A 14,467-nucleotide genomic window follows, 5' to 3' on the forward strand; every position below is an offset into this window, starting at 1 on the left:
TCAAACGCCAAGACACGCCCATAAAAGGCATCCCAGTCCAGCCACACAGACGTCCCACCCGCTAGATATACAGGAAAAATGGCGACGAGGTTACTGCGGATCCCACTGCGACTTTCCACCCAAAATATGGGGATAACGAGCCGCAACACCGGCTTGAAAACATCAAACATATCCAGGGCGACCCAAAGCAGGACGGCAGTATCAACGCCATCGGGTGCAATCTTACCTAAACCGGATAAAGTGAGTTTCCTTCTGCCTCGGTTACCGAGTGAAAACCGACAAGAAATATGAGAAGTAGTAGGCGGGACTTGTCACTGGATTGACACAAGCTGTGGCGAATAGAAATGCAGGATACGAGCTGTGTCAGTCGAGTCAGCCAATGAGCGTATGTTTACACGAAGCTAAGAGGCACTTTCAGGAAGTAGTTTATTACCGCTGATCTAGCCATTTCAAGTCAGATTCTGGATTAAAGTAGATTTACAAAAGCACTCGGAATAATGTATAATTAGAAGATTAGCTTGTGATTAATTGTTTTGCGTGGCGTGTAACTAAATGGCGCAAACGTTAGACGTCTTGGAGTGCATGGTTGTCAAGAAAGGTCGAGGAAAATGAAGGGTATACGTTCATATAGCCTTTAATTAAGATCTTTTTTGAGAACTGTAACTGTAACAAATGAAGAGCACGTACACAGTTGGTTGTAGGGGAAGCTTTTTCATCCCCCCAACCTGCTGTCGTGCCACAGGGCAAAAATAAGCTAAATGGGTCCCAAATAACACCCCAATCCTCCCAAAGTGTTTCTTTATTGCTCTCCTGAAACATTTTCTTATCAAGATTTATTGTTATTGTTATTTATTAGTTTCAGAAAATCAATGTAGGAATAAGTACTGAGATAATGAAGATCTTTTAAACTAGATTTTGACACAGGGGCCCTCAAAACAGGACCTTATGTTAATAGGGTAGTAAAGCAGGACCCACCATGAAGCCCCAATTATGTCTGTAGCTATTGTGTTTTAATTTAAACATGTAAGATTAAAACAGTACTTGCATATGATAGTAGATAATCTCATGTTTGAACCTGAAAATGTGTGTGAATGCAGTACACAACCTTTGTGGTCTGCTGCCAACAAATGTTGGTTTTTGTTAAGGGCTTCTGGATCCGGCTGTATTGCGGCTGCCAGAGATGGTTGGCTCTGCTATAGTCTCTCTAAAGATTGGATTTGTATTTAGCTTTTGTTGAAACAGTTGCTCATAATCACAAATCTGGACAAATAATCCAGAGCAAACTGAGGGGGGATTCATATTGAATATTTTAAGTAATCTGAACAGTCCATGCGTCCCCTCCCTTGATTAAACTCTTTAAATTCATGCCACTTGACAGTTCCTCCTTATGTTTTCCAGACACCGTTTGGTCTTATCCGTATGACAATAGTGGTGGTGCCTTTCCTGTATGTGGGAACTCTGATCAGCAAGAACTTTGCCGCTCTCTTGGAGGAGCATGACATCTTTGTCCCTGAGGACGACGACGACGATGACTAAACCAATGACAGAAAATAAAAGGTAAAGTCAAAGTGTACATTAGCCACGCCTTATGTTACCTTTTAACACTGTTGCTTCAACCTTTATTATGCCTGATCTTGTGTAAAGGGTGTGTCAGCTCCATTTCAAAACGTGTAGTTTGTGGCATGTTTGCAATCAACTGGTAACTGTAGGAAGCTTATTAATTTTTTTTTATTTACCTCCACAGAGTGAATACTAGCCAGCACAAGGAAGGTGGAGAAGATGGGACAATTTGACTACCAAATCCTTGATCTTCACCCATCTCCTTCCTCTCGCCTTTGCTGTTTATGTTGTTTACATTAAATTCATTTATTGAAATGCCATATCATGTGAGGCTATCAAAAATAAGTTATGCCTTCACTCTTGTTTGCATGTTTGTGTTTGTCACTCAATAAACAGAGTCAATTACACATGAATAAACACTTGTTGTTATTGAATATTATCAGTCTTTGCATGGTGGTTTCCAAGTACACAAAAGTCATATCCAGTCATGTCAATAAATACTTAATATTGGCTTGATGTCCCTGTTCTTCAAGGTAAGTTTTAAACAGTTGTCCTTATTGGTCAGGTCTGCCTCGCTCCCTCCTGCAGTACAGCGTTGGCCAGTCTCAAGTGTTCGTTGAGGGAGCCCCTCTCCAACTGGCTACGACCCCTCATGTCACTCAGCTCTACATACGCCTCCTTGTAACGCTCATAAGCTGCTTCTTTCTCCTAAAGTAAAGGTTAGATAAAATAGGAAAGTCCAAGTTGTAAATGTACAACATATAAAGTGTATTCTTTTCGTTAGTTTAGGAGATCAGATCACAAAACGTACCTTGGTAAGAGACTGCACTTCATTCTGTAGACAGCTGATTTCTTTTTTAAGATACTGCACCTCATTGTCTTTTGCCCTTAGTAATGTCTGAAAGGCAAAAGGTGACATCTTACTATTATCAGTGAACCTTAAAATGTTTAAAACCTTTAAAATGTTGTAGAGCAGTGGTGGAGACATTTATTCAAGCACTTTAAAGTACTTGTACCTAACTTGAGCATTTCTATTTTCTGCTGCTTTACTCCCACCCCACTGCTGAGCTGAATATCTGATCCGACAATCGACTAGTTGACCATAGTATACAGTATACATATAAATGTATGTATAGTTTACTTTTACGTGTTCTTTTGATACTTAAGTACATTTATTGTCAGAAAATTACTTTGATATTTAAGTACATTAAATATCAGATACTTCAAGACTTCTACTCAAGTTATATTCATATGGGTGACTTTAACTTTTACCAAAGTAATATTTTAACATGATATCTCTACTTTTACTCAAGTATGCCTTTTGGGCACTTTTTACAACACTGCTTGTATTTTACTTGAGTGGTTCTTTTTCATGCTACTCCACACTTTAGTCCACTACATTTCAGAGGAAACATTAGTCATTTTTGCTCCACTATATGTATTTAACATCTACTGTAGTTACTTTGCTGAATAAGAATGTATGCACAAAACATGATTACCTTATAAAATATATACTCAGATCATGACTTCAAAACAAAGCCTCAAGTTCTTACACATTAATGCATCATTAACAATAAAACCATTAATGTCATATATAACAAGAACCAGCATAACAAATACACTTTAAGGGAGGGACTACCACTGGTGTTGGACTTCACAAAGTCTATCTATAAAACCTTTAACTTCAGCACAAGTGATGTGCTGGACTGGTACTCTCAAACATGCACTGGTTCAAGCAGTAGATGGCAGTATGTGCTGTGTGAGAATGTGACCAACCAGAGATGCTCAACACAAATGAGGCCACCAGAAAAAAAATGAACAGGTGACAATGTTGCAACGGGGAGTCATTACAGAGGATATGAGACAAAACAGTAAAAATACTTTAATGAATTTGTTTTATTAAAGTGGGTCCAAACTCTCACAGCACATTTGTCAAATGTTGCTTCTGCCTTCCCATGATGACAGTAATGTCAATATTTGTCCTTTGAGTCCAAGTTATTATTCAGGAGCTGTACATGAAACTGGGTTGGGATGCAGAAAGAGGTTGAGTTGAGATTACGTAGGATCTAATTTAGGGACAACCATTGAACTTATTACTATCAATACCTCCACTTCTGACGCAGAGCGCTCAGTGTTGCCAGGAGATACCATGTCCGACCTCTGGCCTGTAATGAAGTATCGCATGCGGCTGATCTCTTCTGCCAGTTTTGCCTTAAGCTCCTGAAAAGAGATTTTTAGCACAAATAACCGGGTTCATATAATGTAGCCAATTATGTTTCCTTAATAATTTAACCCTATAAAAACTCAAAAATAACTTCTGATGGCAATTTTTTTAACAATCTATAAGTTGGTAGAAATTAGGCATGTATGTAAACCTGGTTCTCTCTTCTCAGCTGCTCCAGCTCTCTCTCCTTGCGACCGAGGTCAGTCTCTCGGCCCCTGCTGCTCTGCTCGGTGCGGCTCAGCTGCAGGCACGTCTGGGAGTAGCGCTCTGACAGCACATCTAACTCGCTGTGCAAGACATCCGCCGGGGGCCTGAAACGCACAAACACACGAGTTATGGAGTGAATCTTAATGCACTGTCATGCAAGGGGTCATGGCTGGGTGGAAAACATCTTGAGCCTGCAGCGAGAGCCTATGAGATGGAGAACTGGATCTCTCAGTATGATAACAGAGTGACTGTGATACACTTACATGTGGTATGACGTATCCACATGTTCAGCTCCTCCAGCCAACCTCCTGGCCTTCTCCACCTCTCTCTCCAGCTCCTCTCTGTGAGCTGCTCTCAGTGCCTCCATCGCTTTGAAGAAACAGAACAAAGCGTGATTTTAAAAGACATAAAAACATCATATAGAGAGGGATAGGTTGCAAGATTTATTTAGCAAAAGAAGCATAAGAAGGCAATGCATATAACTAACGTGTCAAATTGTCCCTCCTGAGCCACCGTTGCTCAACTTCTGCTTTACCTTTAGCAGCCGTCTTGCTCTCCTCCTGCAGCATCCCATCTCTCTGTTCCTCCAGTTCCCTGATCTCCCTTGTATGTTTCTCCTGCAGCTCCTGCAATGCTTTCCGATGGGCTGCTTCCATTGCTTCTAGTCTGGCCCTACAGGGGGCCCCGGGGCCGCACGGGCTCTCCACCTCAATCCCAATGGCTGCACGCTCCCTCTTAATGCTCTCCACTTGCTTTCGAAGAGAGAGGGCCTGGGAGATGGATGAATGGAGGGGGGAAAGGATCACTTCTGGATGTTTACATTATTTCCTTTTATTAAAAACACTTAAAAGAAATGTCACTTCTTTCAATGGAGTGACTTTAAAGGGTAACTCCACTAATTCTTCACATTAACCTGTGTTGACATGTCTTGGGGATTACTACTACATGTGTGAAAGAAGTAGTATAAAGCCTTCTGTTGCTCCAGAGGAAGCTGCATGTAATCTGATTAATTGTCTCAAGTGATGTCATTCAGTGGCTAAATTGCACTGTGGGTAATGTAGGCAGCAGGTTTTGAAAAGGAAGAAGAATGCAAGGAAAATAAAGGTGATTTCGATAATTTGTTTTTTACAGGAATACAATGCTAGACCAGTGGACTGCTTTTCACATGACCCAAAATGCAACTTCACCACTGAGTGACATCACAGGAGACAGTTAATCAGATTACATGGAGCTTCCTCTGGAGCCTCAAAAGGCTTCATGCTACTTTTTCACATATGCAGTAGTACTCCTCAAGACCAGTAAACACCCTTTAATGCTTAGAAAATGGTGGATTTACCCTTTAAGTTCTGTCTTACCTCCTTTTGAAGTGCTTCAGCTGTGTTTGTTTGAATGGTTTGGGCTCCATTTATGGTTGGAAGAGCTCCCTTTGAGCTCGATATATCAGTTTCTGACACAGTGACAGACTGTTCGCCCTCTTCAGGGCTCGACTGATACGCCTGCTGTGATGCCTGCTGGGTGTTTGACTGATCAGCCTGCGCTCCAATGAGAGACTGCGCGCTCATGTCACTAAATGACATCCTCTCCAATTCTGCCCACTTCTGGCTGACCTCTGAGTCCATGGTCTCTATAACAGGCACAGGCACACTCCCCCTCTTCAGCTCCATGGAGTCCCACCTGCTGCCCATCTCACCTAAAGGGACCCCCTCCTCAAACCACTTGTTCCTCTCCTCCAATCGCTTGGCCTGCTCGCGGTCCCAGCCCTCCCCTTCCTCTCTCTGACTGGCTGGAGACAAGTCCAGATCCCCGTCTACAGTTTGGTGGTGGTGGCCGGCCCGATGGGAGTTTGCAGCTGTGGCAGTGGAGGTGGAAGTGGTGGGTTCATAGCCCGAGTCCTGGCAGGTGAACCGAGCAGGGGGTTGGCATGACGACGGTCTGCGGGAGAGGGGGTTCTCTTTCTCGCTGCCGGTGTCTGATTGGCTGAGGTTAAGAATGAGGGAAAGACAGGAGGGTAGTGTTACACATGAGAAGAAAGATGATAGAGGGGTTCACTACAGACAGACCACCCAATCACATTGTCTGCATTTCTCCACAGTTTCAGGAATTTTCAGTTCAAAGCGTGTTTGTTTTAATCAGATTGTGGATTTTAATATCATTTTTTGCAGGAATAACATAATAAACGTCACATGATCACTATGTAGGGTGCCCTTTTTTGTAATTAGTACAGTACTATACAGTGATGGAATGTAACTTACTACATCGACTTAAGTACTGTACCTCACTACAATTTTTAGGTACTTGTACGTCACCTAAGCATTTTCATTTTCTGCTATGTCATAGTTCTACTCCACTACATTTATTTGATCATTTTAGTTACTAGTTACTTTGCAGATTGCTTGTTGCATCACAGCGAAAGTGGTGCATTTATGTTCATTTGTTTTATCAGCAATTTGATTTAAAAAAACAAAAAATAATTCCGATAATCTGAAAAATGTTGAATATTGGATCAGATCATGAGCCAGGCCAATTATCGGTTGATCCATAGACAGTATATACTGATAATACATGTAAATATAGTTGTACTTTTGATACTAAAGCACATTTAATATTAGTTACTTTAAGACTTTTACTCAAGTACTTTTCCTGTGGGGGACTCACTTTTACCAAAGCAATTTTTTAACACAATATCTTTACTTTTACTCAAGTGTGGTTTTTATTTTTTATTTTTTTTTATTTTTTTAACAAACACTGGTACTAGGCTATATGATGTATTAGTCATAATTTATGACAGGTCAAATGATGACAGATTCTTTTGGCATTGTCAGCCAAAGTAGCCAAAGTTTTATTAATTATCTAACTTGTCATCAAAGCTCCAGAATAGCTTCTAAAAGTGAATTAAAGTGAGATTATTTCATCAACCGCTGTTTCTAAGGTCCCAAATCATCTAACAATCTCAATATGATTCATGATTTATTTGGCATCATTCCCTCTTTCATAGATATATATTATATTTTATCCCACAAATTGTAAGAATAGAAATTACTCTAAGGTAACTAGCAAGTTTCCTCTGTGTATAGACTGATAAATTAATTGATTTTTATAAACTGAATAATTAAATAAATAAAATTTTTGGCATTTTTGACATAATGCATCTTTGAAGTATTTGACCATGCTGAAACTGCCATTAATTCTTTGTGTTCTTTGTGTTTGTTTAAATGTTTTAATGTTTTCATCTTTATATGAATATATTTTGTATTTCTACATTGTTTTTGTGTGCGATTGTTATGACTTTAAATCTTTATGTTTGCAAAACAGCTTAAATTGCCTCCAAAGGGACAAACAAGTATTTTTGAATTGAAGTTGAATTAAATATAGTACATTATTGTAATGTAGTCTTTTTGTCCTGATTATAGCAAATAGTTGTCTAACAGCAGCGGATGATCGTATCTCAGTACATTTTCTCAAGTATTGCACACATTTTGGTACATGCCACTTGTCTGCTCTGTACAAAAAAGGGAATATTGTATTTTTAACTCTGTTACATTTAGTCTACAGCCTAATACTGCCCAATACTGTTAGTTACTGGTTGCTTAGCATAAAAGATTTTACATGCAAAAGCATGATGAGCTTATAAAGTATAATGCATAGTTATTAATCTATCAAACAGCTCCAACTACTACAACAGGCAACAAGGTATCATAAATGATAATCAAATCATTTAATATATAAGAATTAAACACTCACAATGACCATTTATCTGCAATAAACAATTTAAATTTGTATCCTTTATTAAAACCGTTGTACTTTTATTTAAGTAAAGGCTCTGAATGCTTCCTGCAGCACTGTCTCCCAGTACAAAGTCAGACTCACTGCGTCTTGTTCTGGATCGCCTGCTTTAGTAACTTCACCCAGTTCCGCCGTATTCTGGAGGTCATAGCAGAGAGAGTGAACACTGCTCTCTTTGTCTGGACGAGATCAAAAGCAAAAACACACACACGCACGCACACACACACACACACACACACACACACACACACACACACACACACAGACTGTTAAACAGGAAGCAGCAGCCACACATGTAATTGATGTGGAAATTGGGGAGGGGGGTGGTGTCTGACTGTCCATCTGTCTGATGGTCTACTGTATGACACAATGAGCAAAACACACGTACAGTAAATACATACTTGTATTTGGAGTCCATAGTTCTTCTCTACATCACAGTCTGACACGTTCACACAGGACGTCAGGCGGATCTCACCGTCCAGATCATCTGACTGCATCACATTAAGAAGAGCTTAAATTTAGTCAAATAAGTTTGTCACCCAAAACACCAAAAGAGTCATGAGTTGAATCATTTGTGAAAACCGCCATTAAACCCTTCAAATGACTGTGTGTAGACTAAAAGGAGTCACTGTCGGATAGCATTAAGGAAGTGTTCTTAGAAATCAGAAATCATTTTATGTCATGAGTCAGGTCTTACCTCCTCAGCCTCCGAGTCTCTGTAGTACCTCAGGGAAGTTTCACCCAGAACAAACCAGTGTTTCATCCACTGAGCAAAACACAGTTAATTAACATTACATTCATTGTTGTGGAAGTGTCAAACACATCGACTGACTTTACTGTAGTGTGTGAACTTCTAGAGGTTGAGTCTTGTTGAGGATATGAGATTGTGGTTTCAACAGGAATTAGAATAGAAAATGACATTGCCTTTTTAAAGAATACATCAGAAGAACAACTGCTATTTACCTTGCCATGTTCATCCAGTCTGGACATCCATCCCTTCACGTATCAACACCTGAAATTAAAGTATTAAGAGGAAGCTCATTGAGAGCATTCTGTAGTGTATTCTGTCTCACACTTCACATCGTGAAACTACAGGAAACGGAAACTCAGACGCAGACAGACATGAAGTGAGATAACCACTTCACTCTGAAGCGTGCATAGAGAGTCAGGCAAGACTCTAAAGGCTGACAACTGGGAAATATGCTGCAGAATGGGAACATAAAAAAGGAAGCGGTGTGGTTTTTGAGAACGGTGATCGTTATTGTTAAAAGGGAGGAAATGGGGAAGAGAAAGAAGAACCGATAAAACGGTATTTAAAGCAAGCAGGTGCCATTAAAGCATTTTAGCACAAAATAATGTAAAATACTTACCATGCATGCACCATATTGTCCAAAACATAATATGAGGAGGACAGAAAAAAAGAGACATTGAGGGAGACAAACATGCGTGGTGTGAATTGAAATGAGGAAGTCGCATGTGTAGCTTTTATTAAGATCACTGGAAATGATGTCAGGGTTTCTGATCTACTGCAAACCTTTCCTGGTTGCACGTGATTCACGGCTTTGCAATAACAAAATTTTAAATGTTTCATTGTGTGACCATCCCTCCTTCTGTGTCTGCTGACTCAGCGGTTTGAGGCATGACACAGCAGCGCTGACACTGCAGGATACAGAGACTTGAACCATCCTAGAATCTATTAATAAAGATGATAAATCATATGAACATGCTGCCCTCAAACATAAGAGTGCTAACTAATGCCTTTTTTCTTCCCTGCAAGGTGCTTCTGTGAGAGGGACGCCTGAGGCAAAAGAGCTGAAACAAATATCAGGGAGCTACTTTAGAATGAATGTATGAATGACCCATTTTCCTCCAAACACTCATGTGATTTATACAGATGCAGAAAGTCATGGGACTGTGCTCACCTGTGTCTGCGGGCGTTCAGGAGGAGCTCGCTCCTTCACCTTTGAAGATCTGTGTTTTCCACTTTGATTATCTGAACTCTTTGATAGAATAAAGGATTACAAGAGCCGCTGTTACAACATGGATTTCATTGCGATGTCTGCAGTTCTCGCAACGTACCTGTGTGTGAAGAGATGTGGTTGACTGTCTTCGAGATGATCGTCCGTTTTCAGAGTCCCGACATTTCTCTCGTCTGTCTCTGCCTCTCTCTCTGCCTCTCCCCCGCTCGTCTGACTCAATCCTCGAACTGTACATGTCTATTTCATCTTGATACCTTCAGAGACAAATTAAAGTGTAAAGAAAGTGAGTAGAGGAAACATAGAGTATGTTTAAATCTTTGACAATCACATAAACACAATTATAGACACAAAAAGGGCACATTTCATATCTGTTTCTTCCTTCTGAACTTTCTAATACCTCTGCAAAGGCTTTAGGGACACTTCTCTTTTCTCCAGCCATAAGTAAGTGATTACGTATGGTCAGATCAAAAGACAACTTCAAAGTATGTTCTACTTGCTACACTACTTTTATCCTAATCTTCTAGCCACCAAAGGGACACTTTAAAGATCACACACACTAGGAATGCATGGTCGTGGGACTTCTGTTATGCCTATCCATTAATTGATGCTATAACATGATACCATGCAGTATCATGTAACGTACCACCGACCTGTAAGTCCGAAGCTGATTCCTACATGGACTGGGGCTCTGGTTCCTCCTCCTCAGCCCCGGAGGCTCTTCCTCTGACTCCAGCAGGATCTTTGGAATATCAGCCAGAACGATGTAGTCGTCGATGGTCATCCCCACCTCAAATTCAAAGAGATTTATTATGTGATATGTGGTATAGAGAGTTGTCTCTGACACACAACATAACAAGACTAAAAGTCTCCAGCTAGCAGCTCTGTGAGGCTCTACTGAGGCACAATGATGCTTTGAGATAAATTCTAATGTTAGCATGTAAACATAGACTCTATGGTTCACAATGATGCTGTAATGCTAACCCTAACCATTTTTAACCCAAACCATGTTTTTCTAAACCCAACCAAGTATTTTTGTTACCCAAACTTAACCAAACAGAAACAGAAAACTGAAAAGAAATGGAAAAAAATAATTGAACTGAAAAAAAAGGTAACAGTATGAAACTTTGTTCCAATCGGGAGTCCTATACTCAACCCATGAGGCCACAAGAAGTTGCTTGAAAAATGATGGTCCTGGAACAGCATGATTGATGACGTTCTAGGAAAAACAACATCTCAGCTACATCAGATAGATTTAGTGGACAAATGAAGCTTTGACCTGATGATGACGCTAGATGAACACTCTCATAACTCTAGGATCTCATAAGATTATGGTCTTTATCCTTGTGGAAACATTTGAATGTGACATGCCAGATAGTTTGTTTCACAAAATCATCTGGACAGGTGCCACTAGAAACTGTTTGGAAAAGGGCAGGCACTTTGAAGAAATACCTGTCAGCTCATTGAACAGACCATTTGTCTGTCACCGTCTATCCCAGGCTAACTTCAACTGGCGCCCTCTTGAGGAGCTGCTATTGTTATTTTCTCTTTTCTCATTTGTTTCACACCTGGCAGCACCTGGTTCCTCTTAGGGCACTGACTGGATCAAAGCCTGTTTGCTCAGTCACAAGAGGGATTTGTGAGCTTACGTGATCTTGTGAGGTAACAAGAATTTCACTCTAAACCACAAATGTAAACCTCATGGTGGCGCTATAGGAAAAGTCAGGGGATCACAAAAGTCAGTAGGCTTCATCCTCTGGGGAGCATGAATGTTTGCTCCAAATTTAATTGCAATCCATACAATAGTTGTTTAGATATTTCAGATATTTCGGACTGAGTGACAGAGCTATGCTGCTAGCTTGGCTGACATTAAGTTATACCTGATATACATACCTGCTCCACCTCCACCGCTGCCTTCTTAGGTTCAGAGATCAGTAAGGCGTCCATGCCTCGCCTAATGCTGCTCCTGCTTCTCTCACCGCTGACTGCATTATTCCTCTCATTGCCTTTATCAGTTTCTGTGACTGCAACATGTGACAGTAAACCACCGAGCACCTGAGAGTCTACACCTCGCCTTGATGAGGAGGAACCACGAGAGGGTGGGAGGCTGAGTAAAGAGTGAGCGGACCCCTGCCAGGAGCCTTGAGAAGGACTCAGTCTGCTTTCTCTGGAGTAGGTCTCCCTTTGTGGGCTGTGGCTGTGTGTGCTGTAGCCGTTCCTGGGCGGTGATACTTCACGGCTGTTGCGAGACCGAGTGTTGGCCGAGCTGTTGACAGCTGTTCTGGTTCGGGGAGATGCTTGAGATCCCTCATATGAGTTTTGCTGGATGGCTGAAGATCCACGGCGGGAGATTGACTCAAGATTCCTGTAGAGTTTCTCCGAGTCCAAGCTGTGTTTGTTTGAAGCTTGTGATGAACTCCTCAACTCCGGGCTGCGTCCCTTCTGAGCATCATATTGACCGTTCTGTAGATGCAAAGAGTCTGTGCGCCTGTGAGAAGGGCTGGCCCTTGGGGGTGAGGCAGTCCGAGCGGCAATGGACCCCCTCCTGCGGGACGGACTGGATCTGCCTGATGTATGCCGAGAGGGAACACGTGAAGGAAGCTGAGAAGAGGCGTGAGACCGAGCCTGAATCCTGGAGAGGGAGCTCCTTCTCTGGGTTCCCAAAGGAGATTCAGCAAACTTGTAGCGATCTGGGCTCACAGAGCTGTGACGCGTTGGTGAATTCCTCTCTGAATCAGTTCCCCGTCTAAAATTGGAGTGATACGTGTATCTTTCTGGGGATTCACTTCTCCAAGCTTCCTGCAGATATGTATCTGGGTTCCTCCTCTGCGAGGGCACACCGAGGTTGACGTTCCTGTAGGGGACGCAGGCCTTGGGCTCAAGAACATAGTTGCTGGGAAGAGGATGCCCCCTTTCGTAGTAACGATACATCCGTTTGTTGACTTCCTCCGTCTGCTGCTCTCTATCGCCTCTTCTGTCTGGAGAGAAGTAGCCACTCTCTTGTTCCCTGTTGCCTCTGGACTCTGAAAATCACACAAGAAGGAATTCATTGCTTGCACAAGACAAAGTCAAGAACAACTTGTCCTCTGTACATTAAGGAAGGAACACATTTTAAGTTGCCGTACACATCTGTAACTGTACCTGATGGCCTGCGGGACCTGCCCCTCCTCTCATCCATCCAGGAGCTTTCAGTGCCACGGTGGGGAGCAGGGTCCAGTCGGGTCATATCTCTTTGGGCCACGCAGAGCTTCTCTGGGCTGAGGGATCTTCTCCTCTCTGGACAGTCCCACTGTTTTGGAGAGCTGGAGGAGGGCAGGACAAGGTCATCATTGATATTTAGACGAGGAAGTTAACAACATGGACATTTAATTTAGTAAAATACTGGACTGTAAGTTGCCTTGCTGACCAGCCTACAAATGTTAGAAGGACTGTGAAAGATGATAGTTTGGTGTTACAGGAAGGAGCACAGCTGTGATCCACTTGCAAACTATCATGTGGAACCACTGAGCAGTCCATCCAAAGAACAATACTCACTAAATTTAGCTGGCGCCTCTGTAATCCTTTGATACATCATGAACCAGCTTTATCGGTAGTCGTGAGTGTAATGTGTGCAGATAAAAATGTAAAGCTAGGCACAGAAGAGAGAAGCATTCACTTGCCTGCTTCTTCCTACTACTTGATTCGTGCTGAACTGTGAATTTGCGTACAATAAAAGCTTTGAACTGACTGATATACTGCAACATGATAAGAACATGTTTTGAAGGAGAAATTAGGCTTCATACACACAATAGCAAACAACGCAGCATAAACTTGTTTTTTGGCCACTCTGTGGCAGCAGAACAACCTGCAAACACAACAGTGACAAATTATAACTTTATAAAGTTGATATGACAGACCTGGACTGGTGTTCTGGCCAACTCATGAATGTAAGTCCAGTCTGAACTCCTGTTTTAGCATGTTTGATCTCCACAAGGGAAATATGTGGTTCTTTGGCTGCTAATTGCTCTGCTGTGTTCACAGGCTAGTTGCTAACAGTCGCAAAAGTCATATGTCATATCATGTATCATGTTATTATAGCGACGTTGACTGCAGAGCCCTTGATGTGCAAAAATTACGCTAGAGCGGTCAGTAGAGCGTAGTGTTCGAAGTAAGTGCTCATGAACACACAGAGAGCAGGATCATCCTGTTTACCAGAAATGGCAGAACAGGGGAAAGTACCAATTCCAGCGCTCCCGGTGATGGCTTATACTACCAAGCACAGCAAGTGATGTAAAACACTGATGGAAAAAAGCCAAAGAGAGCTGCATCGAAAAAAGAAAGGAGTCTTTACAGTGTAGTGATGTAGAGAGAAGGGAGAGGATTGCTAACTGCAAAGTGGACAGGGACTTAGCTGAAAAGATGACAACGCTTACAGCAGCTTTAAGGCCACTGACCAAGCCGAGTTGGGAGTGAGACAAGTTGGTGTGGGATGGGGAACCAAAACTGTTTAGATGCATCTTAGAAAAACAAAGAAATGTTGTGGGTTTGTCACAATGTGCGACCTCTTTCAAATGACACAATCATTTTATCCATTGTTAACATAAATAAATTGATTAGTGCAACTAAGTCAGCTGTTGTTTGGCAGCTCATAGAGTGATATGCTCAGGTTGTTTAAGGTAAAAAAGCTGTTTCTGGATACAGGATACAGTCACCTGGATTGTATGTCAGTGTCACAGAT

At 41.7% G+C, this 14,467-nt stretch overlaps 2 protein-coding genes across 2 annotated transcripts; one reads left to right on the forward strand and one right to left on the reverse strand.

The window, feature by feature from the left end:
• Positions 1 to 78: 78 nt before the first annotated feature.
• On the forward strand, positions 79 to 1,977 carry smdt1b (single-pass membrane protein with aspartate-rich tail 1b). The gene is made up of 3 exons (XM_073468115.1): positions 79 to 240; positions 1,399 to 1,557; positions 1,745 to 1,977. Exons 1-2 carry the CDS (start codon positions 79 to 81, stop codon positions 1,534 to 1,536), a joined length of 300 nt encoding a protein of 99 aa, XP_073324216.1. The 3' UTR covers positions 1,537 to 1,557; positions 1,745 to 1,977.
• LOC140997992 (TRIO and F-actin-binding protein-like) lies at positions 1,968 to 8,866 on the reverse strand. Its single transcript, XM_073468090.1, has 11 exons — positions 8,738 to 8,866; positions 8,472 to 8,540; positions 8,176 to 8,265; positions 7,859 to 7,953; positions 5,347 to 5,968; positions 4,527 to 4,761; positions 4,255 to 4,360; positions 3,936 to 4,095; positions 3,667 to 3,780; positions 2,372 to 2,458; positions 1,968 to 2,268 (listed from the first exon to the last, which is right to left on the reverse strand). The coding sequence occupies exons 1-11, from the start codon at positions 8,762 to 8,764 to the stop codon at positions 2,122 to 2,124; spliced, it is 1,752 nt and encodes a 583-aa protein (XP_073324191.1). The 5' UTR covers positions 8,765 to 8,866; the 3' UTR covers positions 1,968 to 2,121.
• Positions 8,867 to 14,467: the final 5,601 nt, after the last annotated feature.

The sequence above is a fragment of the Pagrus major genome, chromosome 1 (genome assembly GCF_040436345.1).
Source record: "Pagrus major chromosome 1, Pma_NU_1.0".
In the NCBI taxonomy this organism is placed as follows: Eukaryota; Metazoa; Chordata; class Actinopteri; order Spariformes; family Sparidae; genus Pagrus; species Pagrus major.

Coding starts and splice junctions, on each gene's coding strand:
- LOC140997992 (XM_073468090.1), bottom strand. CDS start 8,764: ATGTCCAGACTGGATGAACATGGCAAG. Junction 8,266..8,471: donor GAGACTCGGAGGCTGAGGAG/GTAAGACCTGAC, acceptor AATGTGATGCAG/TCAGATGATCTGGACGGTGA. Junction 3,781..3,935: donor AGCTGAGAAGAGAGAACCAG/GTTTACATACAT, acceptor ATCTCTTTTCAG/GAGCTTAAGGCAAAACTGGC.
- smdt1b (XM_073468115.1), top strand. CDS start 79: ATGGCGACGAGGTTACTGCGGATCCCACTGCGACTTTCCACCCAAAAT. Junction 241..1,398: donor TCTTACCTAAACCGGATAAA/GTGAGTTTCCTT, acceptor TATGTTTTCCAG/ACACCGTTTGGTCTTATCCG.